Raw genomic sequence first — 17,621 nt, 5'->3', positions numbered from 1 at the left:
CTCCTGAGCTTCATGACTCAACAGCTTGACCTGGTGAATCTAGAACTGCGTGGTGCCGAGCCTCCGAGAAAGTACAGGGAGGGAGTCGGCCACTTCTCCTGAAAGGCATTCCTCAACCCACATGTCACATTCACAACTGTCCTACCATGTCCCATTTTTTTTTCTTTTTTTTTTTTTTTCGGAGCTGGGGACTGAACCCAGGGCCTTGCGCTTGCTAGGCATGCGCTCTACCACTGAGCTAAATCCCCAACCCCATACCATGTCTCATCTTATACTCCATTAACTTCATCAGGACAGAAGGCCTAGTTCGGGAATAGTTGTTGGGTCTGGGGAACCTGGTAAAGCACTTGACTTGCAAGCACAAGAACCTGAGATCTGACTCCAGCATCTATATAAAAAGCCAGATATGGTGGAGTGTGTTTGTAATCTTAGCATGGGGAGCCAGGGACAGGGGTGTCCTCCTCCCTAATCACAGGACTGCAGGTCTATTAGAGACCCTGAGTCAAAGGTTGTGGACAGTGTAGCTGAGAATGACGTCTGAAATTGTCCTCTAGTTTCATACGCACGTGTCCACATGCACACACACACACACATTTTAATAAAGAACACAGGACTGGAGAGGTTGCCTAGTGGTTAGAGCACAGTGCCCTCTCCGAGGCTCTGAGTTTGGTTTCCAGCACCGGCATTTGGATGTAACTGCCTGCGATTCCAGTTCAGGGTGGTCCAGCACCCTCTTCTGCCTCCTTAGTGACTTCATTTGCTGCACTGCACAGACATACACAAACGCACATAATTTAAAAAAAAAAAAAAAGATGCGGGGTTGGGGATTTAGCTCAGTGGTAGAGCGCTTGCCTGGCAAGCACAAGGCCCTGGGTTCGGTCCCCAGCTCCGGAAAAAAAAAAAAAAAAAAAGATGCTTTTAACAAAAGAATACTTGTCACACCGCCAGCCCTGGTCCCACAGAAGCTAACCGTTCCCATTCCTGTGGTACTTGTTGAGCCAGAAAGTCTCGTTTTCTGAGATCTGATCAATTCTGCCCTTTCTTCTGTCCACCTTGTCTTAGTTAGCTCTTTGTCTACGTGATTAACAAAAAATTGACCAAAAGCAGCCCAGGGAGGAGTGGGTTTATTTCCATTTACATATTATGATCCATCACGGAGGAGAGAAGTCAAGGCAGGGGCTTGAAGTAGAAACCAGGGGGGGGGGGATCAGTGCTTTTCAGCTTGCTCTCTCTGGCTTGATTGGCTAGTAGACAGACCAGGTCCACCTACTAGGGGTGGCCCCGCCCACAGTGGCCGGCCCTTCCTACATTACCTAGCAACCAATCTAATGGCGGCAATTCTTCAGTAGAGTTTCTCTCTCTCCTGGTGACTGTACATTTGTATCAGGTTGATTACCTGAAGCAAACTGTCCTGTAGTAAAGCCCACAACAGAATCACGTTCACAGACACCCGGGGGCTCGCTCACACTGCCTTTCTTTCTCTGTAATGAATCACACTGTGGGGAAGCCCTGGTGGGGCTGGGGGCGTGTCCTCGCGCTCTGCTGAGAAGATAGGATATTCTCTGCCCTCAGCGGCTGATAACTACAAGGAACTATCCCAGAGATGATCTAAGACAGCTTGCCATTTTCTGTTAAGGCAGTCGACAGGAAATGTGTGAGCATCAAAGGACAGCTCAGAGCCCTGTAGGCAGTACTTCAGAAACACTGCTTGTTAACAGGCTCGGCCACACATCCCACATGGCTCTGTCTAAACAAATGTGTGTGTATCTGAGCAAAACCCACACTTTGAAGCTGTGCATCTCGGCTCTGGAGGCCAAGAACACTAGAAGCAGCTTGCTGTGGGTTCTTGTTTCTTGGGTACACTGTGGCCCGGAGCCGGGGAGAGTGAGGGGTGGTCCGTTTGGGGGTGGCGATGCAGATTTAAGTTATCCACTGACATCTGCAGGCCATTATGCTCTAAAGCCAGGAAGATAAGTCTGCACGGTGCTAATAACTGTAAATGGAAACCAGGAACTGTGGGAAACCTCCGCTTGACCAGGTTTATATGCAGCGTCTGTTAGGGCAAGGGAAAGATCACAGGAGCCGCCAAGACATGCCTGGGGGCTCTTGGGTTGAGAAAGGCATCTAAAGATCTTAAAATCAACACTTTTCATGGTAACCCCGAGGAGGCGCATGAGTTAGAGAGGGACGTGGGAGGAGTCCAGGCTCTGATCTCACAATTTCTCCGGCAGAAATAATACTAGTTGGGGCCAAAGAAAAGCGACCCTGTTGCCTAGATTCATTCCTGATTTCTTCCTCCAGTTCTTAAACACAATGCCCTCTCTGTCCAGTATCTGGGCCCGGAAGAACCTGTCATTAAGGGATTGTTTTTCCCTTTTAAATCGTTGGCCTGATCATATACATATTAGCAAGCTTAGAAAAGTGTGATCATAGCTGTTTCTCTCTTTCTCATTCTCTCTCCACCCTTTTTTTTTTTTTTTTTTAAGAGCTCGAAACTTCTCTCTGTGCCGGCTAAGCAAGTCAGGGTGCGTGCTGACAAAGGCACCGTTTCCAGACGCCAAGTGTGGCTTCCTACTAGACGCTCCACACTGACCACAAATGCAGCTTTCTGCAAGGGTCCCACCCAGCAACCAAACAAAACACTGGAGAGCCGAGCTAGAGGGGAGGCAGGGGCTCCTGCAGGTGGCCCCTCTGTATGATTAGCTTCCAAGGTCCAGGCCCAAGCTTCCAGGAGGATGTGTGGAGAATGACCCTCCCCCTTCACTCCCCACCCCTCACCCCCACCTGAGGACTCGCTCCTTAGATGACATCACGAGGACAGAGCATCCCTGACCCAAACCATGCAGGCAGCACTCTGTTTCCAGCTTCTAATGAAGCTGTTGGAATCACCTAAAGTTTGCCGTCTCCATGGTTACTTGTATCTAGTGACAGAAGGGCAGTCTGTGTGGATGGATGGATGGCCCCAGGAAGTGTGTGTACTTCGAGGCAACACAAGTCCTCATATCTGTAGGTTTCCCCATGGAACTCCCTTGGGCAGACCTTTTTTTCCAAAATGCAGTTGAGGGAGGAAGCTACTCGGGGCAAATTCAATACCCTCTGCGGGGCTCATCAGAAAGCCAGTGGCTAGGAAGTGTATCCGCCTCACACCGGTGTTAGAAGGATTCAGGGTGGAGAAATGACAGGCTCTCTGGCCATAGCTCCTCCTCCTCTCCGTGAATCTCTCTAGGGATCTTTCCCTTGGTTGAGGGCAAGCACTGAGTAAGCAGGTGTTGGCAGAGAGAAAGAGCCTACGGTTAGCAAGGCCCCACCTTCTAACTCAGATTTGCTGCCAGGACTGTCACGCATGTGGACACTGTGTCTCCAGAGCTGGGGAGTTGCTCTAAGGCAAGAAGAGCACTTACTGCAGGACGTGAAGACCCAAGTTCAAATTCTCAGGGGCCACACAGAAAGCCAGGCATGCCACATGAGCTTGGACGGGGACGACGGGGACAGGGAGATGGCTGCTGGGCCTTTAAAAGCACCAGCCTAGCTGTAGTGTCTCAAGGGAAGGAAGGAGAGAGCCATAGACCAGGGGCACCTCATACCCTCCTCCTGCCTGTGTGTATTACACATGTGCACATGCTCCTAACACAGAACATGACACACACACACACACACACACACACACACAAATGAATAAATAAATAAGTAAATAAATAAATGAAAGTGAAAGAGATCGTAGCCCCGTTTACACATGCGTCCTAAAATACAAACCTTGGTGGGCAGAGCAGGTCCTAGACGACCCCTGACTGATGCCACTCTGCATGGGTTGGGCGTAGCACTTCCAAGACACCCAGAGGCCTGGGGTCACTAAGAGAAGGAAGTGGTGGAGAGGTGGAAGAGACAGAGAAGCAGAAGGATGTGGGCACAGTGAGGAGAGCAGAACAGGAGACTACAGGGCAGTGGGGAACAGCCTGATGTCAGTAGCCGACAATGCCACTTAAGGCCATGGTTGGGTCCTGGGCTGTGCTGACACTAGGGCCGTGTCTGGGTCCACGGCCCTGCAGTAGCAGAGGTCTGTTACCACCGAAGGCCAGGTGGACATGCCTGCTCTGGGCTGCTACCTGGGGCCCTGGGGCCGTGTCAGTATCTGAGGGCTGTGCAGAGCTGGCCCCACCCCTCGCCTGGGCATCATGGTAGAGCTGTGGCACTAGGGGGAGCAGGCCCAGTGCCTCACCCAGGAAGCACAGCAGAGCTGGCCTGGTTCTAGGAGTTTCGGGTGAGCTAGCCTAAGTGCATGAGAATCTGAGAGCTGGCCCCCTTCCAGCTGTGGCATTGGGCGAGCCAGCCTGAGGGCTTGAGCACGGGAGAGCTGGCTCTGGTGGTGTGGGTGTGAGACAGTTGGTGGGCTGAGAAACTCCGATACCACCTAAGCCCAGATTTAGTAAGGCTTTGAGCTGGCCCACCCAACATCTACCTCATCTGTGAACTGCTGCAGCATGCAAAGGGGCCAGTTCTGCAGACCCAGAGCTGCGCGGGATCTCCATGACTCAGGGCAACAACAGAATATCCAAGAGGAGTCCTGGTGAGGATCTGTATTGATCTACAGCAAAAGCCAGAGGCTTGAACCAGACCAGCGGCTCATTGCAAGGAACATTTGCTAGGAAAGCTGTGTGGACAGACCGTAGGTACACTATGGACTGCTCCGTGACCCATCACAGCTTTGACAACAGGATTCGTTTGTTTGTTTGTTCCTTTCAGTGGGAAGGTTGCAAGAGCTGACGAAGGATACACAGGGATGGGGAGATGTGAAAGACTGTGAAATTCGCAAAGAATCGATACAAAGTTATATTTTAAGAAATACAAACCTTGGGCTGGAGAGATAGCTCAGCCACAAAAAAATACAAATCTGAATTGTACTTTGTGTGAACGGGAAGCACTCAAGTGTTCAATTCTAAATATTTGCTGACAAAAAGGGGTCTTGTTTTTGTGTTGTTTTTAGTTTATTAATGAGGATTTTATAGCCCAGGCTAGCCTCGAACTTGCTTCAGATAACTTAAACTTCTGATCTTCCTGCTCCTGCCTCCTGAGTGCTGGGCTTTCAGACATGTGACACCATGTGTGGTGTGTGGGGTGCTGAGCATGGAACCTGGGACCTCATGCATGCTCGCAAGCACTCTGCCTACCAACTGACGGCAGAGCTCTCATCGTGTGCTCTTTTCTGTCACTGAGCTACTGGGAAAAAAGGCACAAGCCACTCTACACACACCACACATATCCTGACCGTGTTTCTGTCGAGAGCCTGACTTCCTTTTTTCCCATGGGCCCGGCTTGATACCATCAGCAAGATTGAGCACTGTGCTAACGAGGCAAAAATAGAGAACTCGCCACTTCCATGTTCCCAAGTCCGGGATGTGAAACCCGGGCTGTGATCAGCTCTGGTTTGGATGCCAAGTTTGACAATAGACTGTGACAACTTCGAGGCCCTCTGTGGGTTCCTGTGTCCCCAGATTATGTCTTAAGGTTGTTCCTCGGGCCTGGGGGTGTGGCTGAGGTGGTAGAGCGCTTGCCTGGCATAAGCATAGCTCCGGGTTCTGTCACCTGCATCATGTGAAATAGCTTTGTGGCACACACCGTAATCCTAGTGCTTTGTGGGTAAAGGCCGGAGACTCAGAAATTGAAGGACACCCTCAACTACCTTGTAGGTGTGACACCAGCCCAACCCGGGTTACACACAACACTGTCCAAAAATAGTTCAATATTAAAAACAAATCAAATGCCACTGGCTTCGTACACAGGTGGTTTGATAAAGACGACAACAATAGAGGAAGTTGCATCTCTCTTTTTAAACACGAAACCATGTTTTTAAACACGTGACTTCCAAAGGCATTGCACTTGTGTGTGTGTGTGTGTGTGTGTGCGCGCACACGCATGCGCGCACAATTAAAAATAACAAAATATTTGAAAAAATATTCAGGTAGTCTTTTATGTAGGTGGAATATACTCCTGAATTGGGCAAATTGGAGACTCTATAATAGTTTTTCTGGATTTCATAAACATTATCAATTATCAATTAACTGCTTGTTCTTTCCACTAGTGAAAAAAATGAAAGAAAGCCCAAATCCACATTCCCATAGCATGGTGTACAGTGAAGCATATCTCTCTCTCTCTCTCTCTCACACACACACACACACACACACACACACACACACACACACACACATAGCACTCACATGGCACACACATATGCACATGCACACATTCACACATGTTCATACACACATATACATGTGAGCACACATGACATATACTCACTTGCACACACACACATGCACACACCCCTCATACACGCACAGCACACTCACATACCACACACACACACAATCATCATGGCCCCTCCCATCACTCACCATCGAGTACTGGGGGACAATCCCCTGGGCATCACCATGGTAGATATAGACTGTGCCAGCAAAGTCATCCTCCATAGGCGCCCCGACAGCCACATCTGAGGGGGAAACAGCTGTTAGAAATGCCACGTGGGGTGATAGCAGTGCAGCTCTCTTAATTCCAGCCATCATGTCTGAATCCCATCTCCTCACGATTTCTCCAGTACTCATTATTCAAACGTTAAATTGGGCAAATGGTCTCCTCACGTTTAAAAGGTGGGAATTTACAGAGAGTGAGGAGAGTTACTCCCAGGAAAAGCGTCTCTCCTCGTCCTCTGAGGGAAGGGCACTGAGGCAAACCATAAAGGAATCACAAATGGGGCTGGGGATTTAGCTCAGTGGTAGAGCGCTTACCTAGGAAGCGCAAGGCCCTGGGTTCGGTCCCCAGCTCCGGAAAAAAAAAGAACCAAAAAAAAAAAAAAAAAAAAAAAAAGGAATCACAAATGAAGATGGCTGCCCTAACCTTTGTCTGTCAGAATTCCACAGACAGTGGTTGGTGCTCTGAACCTTCCTTCCTTTCTGCCCGTGGCTTCTAATAAGTCATATGTCTGCTCCTGCGACACCAAGGGTGGGAGGTGTGCATTCCCAGGACCCTGAGGTGACAGCCCTCTGACTGAATGAAGCCACTTGTGGCCAATGGTGTGAAGGTCTGAAGGGGCATCTGGCCTAAGCAAGTCACATCCTTGCCCTGCAGAAGCAGCTCCTAATGTCTGTACACTCTACACAGTGAGGGGAAGAGGTGCTAAAAAAGACCAGAGAAGCCTAAGGCTGTGGAGGGGACCATTGTCCAAGAAGAAGTGGACATTGGATACACACACCATCCATTCTTCTGACACACACTGTACTCAATCAGGCTCAGATGATCTCCCTGTATCCACTTCCCCAAAAACACGACAGAGCGTCCTAGATGCAGAGTCAAACGTTCTGTGGCGGGAAGAAGCCTGTGGACCAGTCCCAGAAGCCATGGCAAGCACATAGCACAGAGAGTGGAGCTGACAATGGATCATACAAAAGGGCCATTCTGGTGGCCAGTCCACCTTTCAGAGTTGCCCTTTCTCCCTCGGGGAGTTTCCGTGTAGAAGGGAAAAATCCAGGAGCCAGCCACAAACAAGGGACAACGTTAGAGCGTGACAAGCTGCTGCACCTGGAGGGACCCCATGCCCCGAGAGAGGCCCTACTCACCTGGGAACCCGTCATCATCAAGGTCACCCAGGCTGGCGATGCTCTCCCCAAAGTGTGCGTTGTAGGCAGCATCTCCAGTCAGGGTCAGCTGTTCCTCAAGAACTCCCTGGGAAACCGGATGGAGTGGGGGAAGGAGGAGGAAGGGGAAAAAAAGCACAATAAAAAGTCAGAGCTCAGAACATCACCCTCTTAGGGCACAACTGTGGACAGGAAACAGCTGGGTAGCACCACAGGAACCCAAATATCTCTCCTCATAGCAAAATAAGGCCTTTCATCTATACAATGAGAGTCTGGAGTACCCTGAAATACATTATAGAAGAAAGGTAATAGCAGGTGGACTAATTACTGAACCTCGTTTGGCCAAATTCAGACAGGCAAGCCTACCCTCTTTGTTCCCACTGGGTCTTTCTTCTCAGCTTTCTTCCCCCCCCAAATCAATTCTTTGAGGCAAGGTCTCACCGTGTATCTCTGGCTAGTCTTTGTGTGGATCAGGCTGGCCTTGAACTCAGAGATCCTCCTGCCTCTGCCTTTTGAATGCTAGGATTAAAAGCCTGAGCCAGAGCATCCGACCCAATACTGTCTTAAGGTGCATCAGAGCAAGAAACTATGACCTCAGCCCCCTCCCATAATTCTCTACCAGACCTTTTAAGCCACCTCCTCTTTCCTGGGATTTTCAAAATCATAAGGCAGGGTGTGTGTCTCTGAAGGTCTCCTCTCCTCAGAGCAGATGAACTGACTGTGTTTGTCTGAAAGAAAGTGTGTGAATGGTTCAGGACCAAGGTCCTAGGTCAAGTTCAGGAAGCGAGGAGACAGACAGGCTCTGAGAGGAAAGGCTTCTGTGGCACCTCCGTGTCCTGCCCAGTGCCTCGCTGAAACTGGTGTCCGATGTCTTTGCACTCTTAAGCTTCCCATCCCAGGATGTCAATTTGAGATTAAGAAATCTCCTGTCTTTTCCTCAGGGCTGGCCTTGAATGAATCTAGTTCCTCTCTCCAATTCCTGACTCGAGCTTTTAGTAGAGAGGTGAAGGGTAGGAACCGTAGACTCTGGTAACCAACGGAGTACACATTTTTCTACCTTCCCCTCTCTTGTCCCTTTTCCTATACGTCCCCAAGGTTGCTTTGCACAGGGCAGGCATGAGTCACCTTGTCAAGGGGCCCTGTTTCTGTACTCAGTGCCACTGGGGTGAGGGGTGTAGCACTATAGCTCAGCTTTCAGACTCCAGAGCAAACACCGAGAGGGGTCAAGGACATATACGGCACCAGAATGCCCATAGTCCCCATGAATCACCAACATAGAAAAACCAGGACATTAAAACACCGGGCAACTTCAGGCTTAGGAATCTTTAAACCTCCCTGATGTGGAGGCACTTTGGACCAACCATCTACCCACAGTCCACCGCACCAGGGTCTGTCTTTTGTTGTGACTACATTTCTACTGCTATAAAAAGAATTCACAGCTTGAAGAAACGCATAAAGATGTGATGATTTGATTCACTTAATCAGTGAGACCCCCCCCACCTCAAAAACACAAAAAATGGTTGTCCCTTGGTGTCTGGAAATACTGGTGTCAGGACCCTAAACTAAAACTTTAGATGTCCAAATGTCTTATATAAAACAGTGTGGTCTCTGCATAGAACCTATGAATGCCCTCCCCTGTCCTTAAACCATGTCTAGATTATGTACAATGTCTGACACAATGCAAATGATATGCAAATAGGTTTTACCCTATGTCATTCAGGGAGCAGCGGCAAGGAAAGTCCAAGCATGCTCAGTAGGACAAAAAGACGTTTTGTCCCCGTGTGTTCAATCTGTGGTTGGTTAAATCCAAGAACCCTTGGGCACAGATGGCCATCTCTGTAACTCTTCCTGCTAGTATGGTAGGGGAAATCCCAATTCCTTCTTTGTATATCTACCCATATACGGTTCAGCCATCCTGTGTAGACCGTATGGCACTTCCTACTTTGTCGAGGAGGAAATGGGGGATCGATTTCGAGCCACTTGCTCTTCCTTTGTGTAAAAGAGTTGGCAAGGTTTAGATGTGAGCTCACACAGTGGCATATAATTGCTAACCGAGTAGGCTATGGCTCACTAGAAACAAGACTCTGTGCGTAGTGTAGTCATGTGGCGTAAGGTATGAGATGGGGCTGGGGGATGTGTGCTTGAACACTTAGATTCTGCTTTCTCATGGGTCCCCTGCCACTACTGATTGCTGCTCTGCCCTCCCTCTCCAGGCCCCGCCCACCTTCCCTCCACCAGCTGCAGAGGGGAGAGCGGCATCTTTGCAACTCTCTCTCTCTCTCTCTCTCTCTCTCTCTCTCTCTCTCTCTCTCTCTCTCTCTCTCTCTCCCCTTTGTGGTTCTACAGGACGTTGTGCTTACAGCCCTGGGCTTGTTTGTCAGCCTGTGCCCAGCGTGAACTCCTCGCTGAACAGGTAAAGACCCTACTACCTCACGGCTCCACGCACATCTTCCTGTTGGAAGCTCAGGCCTAGTCCATGTCACCTTCCTACTCAACTCCTACTGCTTCCTCGGGCTTCCTTGAAGATATCCTACCCCTCTACCCTCTCCTCAGAGAGGCGGTGTGGCCCAGAGAAGATGAAGCAGCCAGCTTGCTGATGCGCAAATCACAGCCTCATCACTTTTTAGCTGTAAGGTTAGAGACAGGCGAGCTAACGAAGACCCTTACAACCATGAGTATATCACAGTGGCATCACTTAGAGGAAGCAGGAAAAACCAAAACAGCATCCAATAGTCGTGAAGACTCCCCCTGGGTCCCATACTTTGAAGTGTCACACTGTATATAATTGTCCACTAATGACTCATTAACCTTTTCCATGCAGGACTCAGGCTTTCCCTCCGGTGTAGCCCGGTGGGTGCGTGTCACATGACTATATGGATGTTCCTCCCCAATGCCCGCCTCCTCATTGCCCACTTTGTACTCACGTGTCCTTGGTTGAGGTAGACGGTAACCTGCCCCTCATCTCTGATCTCGGAAAACATGGGGGCCCCCACGAGCAGGTCGGAGAGACCATCCATGTTCAGGTCTACTGCGCACAAGGAGGAGCCGAAGTAAGATCCCATCTGTAACCAAGTCATCACGACAACGTGCTGAGGGACTGTCCTTACACACCGAGGCCCTCCCTTCATCGGCCCACTAGCTTAGGAAGCACACTTCCAGTGCCTCAGAAGCCGTGTCAGCAGAGCATGAGCACACACCCAGCTCCTGAGGACCTCCCAGTCGGTGGGAGACCAAAGCTGGCCAGCCCACAGGTCCCTTTGCTACAGCCCTGTAAGGGGCAGGTAAACAGGCCAGTCCCCAGAGAATGAGACGCCATGTTTGCCTATGTGCTCCAGAACCAGACAATTGACAAGGCAGAGCGAGAAGGAACATGAAATCTCATAACACAAACAGGCAGGAAAATATGGCATGGGGCACACGTCCTCTCCAGCCTTCCAGGGAGTAAGGGATGGAGCACAAGCTGACATGGCAGAAGAACATGTAACTCAAGGTTGTTTAACAGATAGGGACACCGGGCCTGCTTGTACTTGATCTCCTTGAATCACAGTGTAATCAATACCTGCTACTTTATTCCATTTTGTTTGTGTGTGTGTGTGTGTGTGTGTGTGCGCGCGCGCGCGTGCATGCATGCACACGCATGTACATATGTGTTCATGTGTGTGCCTGTTCATACATGTGCAGGTATATATGCCCATTTCTGTCTCCGCAACACTGAGGTTACAGGATCATGGCACCACTCTTGGCTTTACCACATGCATTCTGAGTGATCCAAGGATCTCACTCTCCTCCTCATACATGTGCAACAAGACTCTACCAATTGAGCCAGATCCTTGGCCCCAGGATCTGTCATTTTATATCCAAAATCTCAAACACAAAGACCAAAGATACAGGCTTTCGTCTGCACGAAAGAAGTAAAATGAAAATTAGCACCTCAAGTGTGCTCACATGCGCTAAGTGGTGTGAGTCCTCAGTAGCGTCCAACTCATGACACTGAGTGCTGGAGACCGCAGCAACCTGGAGCCCTCGGGCTGGCTGAGGTAGCAGCCCCACCCAGCTGTGGCTAACTACCCTCACCAGGAGGGCTGGCTCCAGCACATCAGCTTTTCATCCCCAAGAGAAGCTCTCGGTGTTGACTGGAAGGTACTTGTTTCACATGCTGAGAATGTGTTCATTTCTTCTAGACTAATCGCTATGGGGTTGGCGGCCTGGGGCTGTGATCCCAGCTACTGAGAAGGTTGAGATGGGAAAACCCAAAGTACAAGGGCTTAGCAAATCCCTCCCTCAAAAGTAAAACAGGGGCTGGAGAGATGGCTCGGTTATTATGAGCATACAAGACTCTCGCAGAGATCCCGAGTTCTGTTCCCTGCACCCACACCGAACAGCTCACAAACCCCTCTACCTTTAGTTCCAGGGGGCATACGACATCACGGGCGCACGAGGGGACTGCACACACCCATGCACATGTACGATAGTGTAAATTATAAAAATAAAAAAACTGTAAGGAATGGTTAGAGAAGAGGTAAGGATGGATAGCACAGTGCTGAGAGAGCTTCGCTTGGCAAATGAGAGATCTAGGCTAAGACACGGTTCTGTGATACAGGTACAAAGGAATCCTGTGCGTGCCAAACAGAAGCTTGCAAGCCGAGCCTGCCCTAAAGGGCTGCAGGTTCGAAACCCCCTCTAACACAAAGAAGAGAGATTGTAATGTTGTTTTTAAATGAATGCTTTCTAATAGAAAGACCTGGAGTGTTCTCTTGCTTCTGAGTCTCGTTGGCAGCTGACATCGGGGAGTTCGAGAGAGGCAAGAATTCTCCAAACTGCTTCCTGCAGTTAACGCTGGCCCTGGTGGACTGGGGAAAGTGGCTTAGAAACCCAGGCAAGGGAGAAGAGCACAGCGGACAGCTGTTCTCTGGCTGAGCCCCAGGAGGTGATTAGCTTAATCCCAGTGGGCGATTTATCTTGGTGTCTTCATGGGTGTTCAATCAAAAACCCTTCAGTTTGTAAAATGCGGATGGACAACTTTACCGATAACACTTCAGCGTGTCCAAGGACACGTTCTGAAGCGAGAGTTACTTAACTGGAGGTCCTCAGCAGCTTCGGGTGTAACTGCATTCACACCTGAACCACAGACTTAGTCATGGCTCCTGTGTTTAGTGTTTGTAGGGCGTCAGCTCAAGAAACAGACCTCTTTTCCAATTTGTGTTGTTATTAGCTTTCTTTCTTCCTGAGAGGGAGCCAGGGCACCAGGCAATTTGAACTGAACTGGAGCCAAACAAAAGCAGAAGTGGTGGGCGGCTATGGGAGCTGGAACCTCCTGCTGTCTGTGTTGCCCTGAACAAAAGGCCAAAGTCAGAGGCTTGCTTTGGAGGCCTGGGGGTTGGGGGGGGGGTCATGTCCTCTCCCTATGAGATAATGGGGGCCAGAGAATGAGAATCTCCTGTAGCAATAAGCAGAAGGTGTCGATAGAGTGGAAAGGCTTATGGTGTAGGGTTAATTCCAGAGCAGGACAAAGGCTCTGCCGAGAAGAACCCTAAGGAGAGGGATCCAGGAGGGGGCCCAGGTGGTAAGGCACCTGCTGTGCAAACCTGAGGACTAGAGTCTGAGCATCCTGGGGCTGAGGAAGCAGGGGACAGGGGCATCCCTGCAGCTCACAGCCCAGCCAGCCCAGCTGAGGGCCTCTCTCACAATAAGGTAGAGAGTGACTGAGGAAGACATGTATGCACATATATACATGTACACACATGCACACGTGCACATACGTGTGCATATCTGCATGACACACACAGAAAGAAGGATGGAGGGAGATTGGAAGTAAGGAGGGGCAGGGGAGACGGCTGTGGAGCTGGGGTAAAGCACCTTAACCCGTCAGTCTCTGCATGGAAGAACCTGACTGGTCCCATCATAAGGAGGCCATTCAAACAGACCTGCGTCTTCTCTAGAACCCATTGCATTGGTCCTCAGGCAGCTCAGACACGGGTTCTCGAAGGCTACAGGCATCCACATCGTTGCCTAAAGCTGACTCACTGAGACACAACTGGCCAAGGAAGCCACTCTCCAGACCTAACCAGATTGACGATGAAGGACACTCAGCAAACAGCATGGAGGTGCGTTCCCCTTCTTCAGCCACCCCAAAAGAATGCTCACACTGTCACGTGTAGGCACATTATCCACGGTGGACCCCACCAGCCATTTGTTATGTGACAGTCACACCCTACTTGGGGTTTTCTTTGCGGGGGAGGGCGATCTTTTTTATATATCACCAATAGTATGTAGCTATCTCTTTCCTAACTTCAGGGTTGCATAGAAAACTTAGTTTGCGAATTCTTCACGGTTACTTTCTGACACTAGTATTTGGGGGTTTGGGAGATGTTAAAATAGCGCACGCCAGCACACCTCCGAGAGCTGAGAGCAAAGCCGAGTTTGTGGGTACATTTTTTTTTCACGCAAAGGTTATGATCATTATATACTGAGTGTACGTTCTAAAGCTGCTAAAATCGCAACCACTGGAAAGAATAACAAGTACACGCCAGCGAGGGTTTTGGAACCCCGAATATCATTCACCGTCGGAACACCATGAAATGGTTCCAGGCTGCTGTGCAGCAGGAACAACTCGGACAGGAAGGAAGCAAGCGGGAACCGGGGAAGTGGGCCAGGAAGGAGTAATCACTGTTGCCCCTCGTCTCGGGGAAACTGGGCAAAGCCTCCTGGCACCTCCCTCCCACATTTCATGCACCCTAAGCTTTGTCCCAGAGCCAACTAAAGCCTCCAGCAGCCTCCATAGAGTCCCACAATCCTCCTGGCCTCAGCCTCATTCCCCTGAGCCCCTAAGCTCAGCCACACCTTCCTGCTAATCCAAGCTACATAAACACAGGCAGGATGGGAAGCCCAGGAAAAGGAAGTGAACGAATCACCGAACCGATCTACTGACTTAATCTCACGGGTCACAGTGGAAACTTTCAGGAAGCAGGGGTGGAGATGGGCATAGTAGAGTGTCCCAGGTAGGTAGCCCTTCTCCAAGGCAGCCTTCAGAAATGGCTTTGTGGTTTATTTTATACTCAATGTCCTAAGAAGACAAAGTCGTTACCCAAGACATTTATATCTGAGAATAGTAGGATAGAGTGACAAAATCAAACAAGCAAGCAAGCAAGCAAACAAACAAACAAAAATGTAAAGCCCACACCATAGTGTTTAAGGAACTGTAATTTTGTGTTGTACTGCATTTGTGGTGGTGGACACAGCCTCTAGGTTGTAGATTGAACATCCCTGTACGGAGATCTAAGGTGAGTTTTATTTTCATTTTCTTTATGTGACAGCTGTCCCCCTGGTATGACGATGATGTAAGGAGAAGACATCAGTCAGATGAGACAGAGACAATATCTGTCTGCCTGTACCCCTTGAAAGCGATCGCTTCTGTGGCTGCCCTTGACGGTACCGATCTTTTGGGGTTGGAGATGTGTGTCCATGAGACAGTCAGAGGGAGACAAAGGTGAAGGGAGGAGGCAAAGAGACAACATGCTTCATTTGCATGCCAGCACCTGGTTGTGACAGCTTTTAAAGCACACCTGTAACTTAGCCGTGTGGAGACTCATGTGGTACATGTCTCCTCAGATGAGCATGAACCCTAGGTTATAGGTGACCTCGACGGGAACTGGCTCTCACACGAACCACATCAAGAACTCACCTTTTTCCCTGATGCCTGGAAGATCTTTATTAAGGTCCCTGATCTTCGGTCAGCTCTAAATATATAAACCTATGGAGGGGGAAAAGAAAATCCTAGTCAGAATGAGAGCTCTGACTAAAGGTGTTCATAGTCTTTGTCTTCCTTTTGTCTCCCACAGAGGTACGCACACAGATTCATGGTAACAAAGGTATGGACAGAACTCTCCATGACTTGTGAAGAAAGCTTCCCTAAATCCTGGGGCAGAAAGGATCTCCACGGCTCCTGAACCACACAGTTTGTAGAGACCACACACAAGAAGACCAGGAAGCCTCCCCAGTTAGAACCAAGCGATTCAACCCTTGGTAGATAGACAAGCTTTCTCTTTAAATTAACTCTTCCTGTCCTGGGAGGTAAGCTTTAATGGATGGCACAACCTAAGACAAATGGGTGAATGTTGGCACTGGTGATTACCTGTAGGATCTCTGGCCCCTCGGGTTACATCTCCTTCAAAAAGTATTTCTGTTCTGTCTCTGTCTCTGTCTCTGTCTCTGTCTCTCTCTTGTCTCTGTCTTTCTCTCTCTATCTCTGTCTTTCTCTCTCTATCTCTGTCTTTTTCTCTCTGTGTCTCTCTCTGTGCATGCGTGCGTGTTTGTGTGCGTGTGTGTGTGTGTGTGTGTGTGTGTGTGTGTGTGAATGTATACCACATGTGTGTGGTATGTGGAGAGGCCAGAAGAGGGCATCAGATCTCCCAGAGCTGGAGTTACCGGGGACTGTGAGCTGCTTGTATGTCTGGGGACTAAACTCCCGTCATCTAGGAGGGCAGCAGGCACTCTTACTCACTGAGCCGTGGCTCCAGCCCCTCTGGTTACACAGGACACAAAGATGAGCTAATGAGAAGTAGGGCTGAGGGCTCTTTCCCCAGCTAAGGAACAGCATGTTGGTGTGAAGGCCCTGACGCTCTCACACCAGTAAAGAAGATGACCCGAATCCTAAAGGTCATCATGAAGAAGTCTAGGAGCCCTGCTTCCTCCCCAGGAGGCGCCATGACCACTGGGGTGTCTCCTTTCATGGCGTACAGGAATTCATGTGACTCAGACAGAGCCAGTTCTGGACAGAAGTTATCAGAGTTCAACTACGCAATCCTCCACAGCCTCCAGCTCAGCGCCCTGACATTTGGTTTCACTTTCAAAGGACCTCTCTCTGTAGCACCCTACTCCCAAAACACGGGTGGCAGCAACTGCTGCCTCCTGCCCGAAATCATCTGTAGAGAGGACATCATGGGCACATCTCAGGCAAGCAAGTCAGCTGACGCCTTTTAGCTCTCTGACCTCTTGGCCGAAGGTTCTCATGAACCAGGAGAATGGTCTGACAGATCACTCACTGATCTACCCTTTGGACTAACGGCCCATTGTTCAGTTTCCCCCAACACTGGTTTGAACATTAACTGTCCCCATAGGCTCACGAGTTTGAACACCTGGTTCTCAGCTGACGTTTGGAGGGGGGGGGAGTGCGGGGGGGTTGGGGGGGTGGGGGGGAGGTGGAGCCTCGCTGAAGGTCTGTGGGGTCAGGCCTTGAGGTTAGCTTTCGGCTCCTGGAGCATAAATGCAATGTGACCAGACAGCTTCCCGACTGCCGCTAAGCTTTCTGTATCATGACAGAGTATGTCTCCTCAGACTCTAAGCCATGACAAAGACTCCTTTCCCCCAATTGCTTCCTGACAGGTATTCGGTACAGCAATGAGGAGAGCAATGCATACAGCCAGTAAGATGAAAGTGGGATCCTGAGTGGGACTGACTGGACCCTGACAATACCAACAGCCACAGCTCCCCATGTTGGGCCTTAGAGGCCATAACTCCACAGTGTCCTCTACCTTCTTGGAGATACATAGAGAAAGCCATATTTACATGTTCTCAGGTCATAAGAACACAGTGGGGACTTTTTTTTTTCTGAAACACTGGGGAAACAAATAAAACCCACCGTCATGGAGCTCTAAAGACGTTGCAGATGAGATGGGATTCCACCGAGTCAGAGGTAAAGGCTTGGGAAGATGGTGGTATTTGAATCTGTACATCACTGGATGCTCTCCCTATTGGGGGAGGGATTGGGGAAGGGTCCCGTGATGTCTACACACAAAGTTATTTGCCAAGAAGAGAATTGGCAAAGAATAGTATCTATACTCTAAGTTTTCAAGGTGAACTCTCCCAGCGTGAGCAGAGGGAGACGGGCTCCCTGTCTGCTGGTCACTTACACATCAACCCATCTGGGAGTGTTGGGGCAAAACAAACCAGAAATGCCCTCCGGAGAAGCATGTGTGCGCCCCTCCTCTGCCTGGCACC

General features: G+C 49.8%; 1 protein-coding gene and 1 non-coding gene across 2 annotated transcripts in view; one reads left to right on the top strand and one right to left on the bottom strand.

The window, feature by feature from the left end:
• Positions 1–17,621, bottom strand: part of Itga9 (integrin subunit alpha 9) — a 309,149-nt gene that overhangs the window by 235,331 nt on the left and 56,197 nt on the right. Inside the window, 4 exon segments of the mRNA NM_001420002.2 lie at positions 6,390–6,484; positions 7,608–7,713; positions 10,550–10,687; positions 15,307–15,375. Coding sequence (NP_001406931.1) covers positions 6,390–6,484; positions 7,608–7,713; positions 10,550–10,687; positions 15,307–15,375 — 408 coding nt within the window.
• Trnaa-ggc2 (transfer RNA alanine (anticodon GGC) 2) lies at positions 814–894 on the top strand. The gene has a single exon. It is a non-coding gene; the product is annotated as a tRNA-Ala (tRNA).

The sequence above is a fragment of the Rattus norvegicus genome, chromosome 8 (genome assembly GCF_021556685.1).
Source record: "Rattus norvegicus strain SHRSP/BbbUtx chromosome 8, alternate assembly SHRSP_T2T, whole genome shotgun sequence".
In the NCBI taxonomy this organism is placed as follows: Eukaryota; Metazoa; Chordata; class Mammalia; order Rodentia; family Muridae; genus Rattus; species Rattus norvegicus.
The sequence above is the reverse complement of the archived record's forward strand: the minus strand, read 5'-3'. Positions and strand labels throughout refer to the sequence as shown.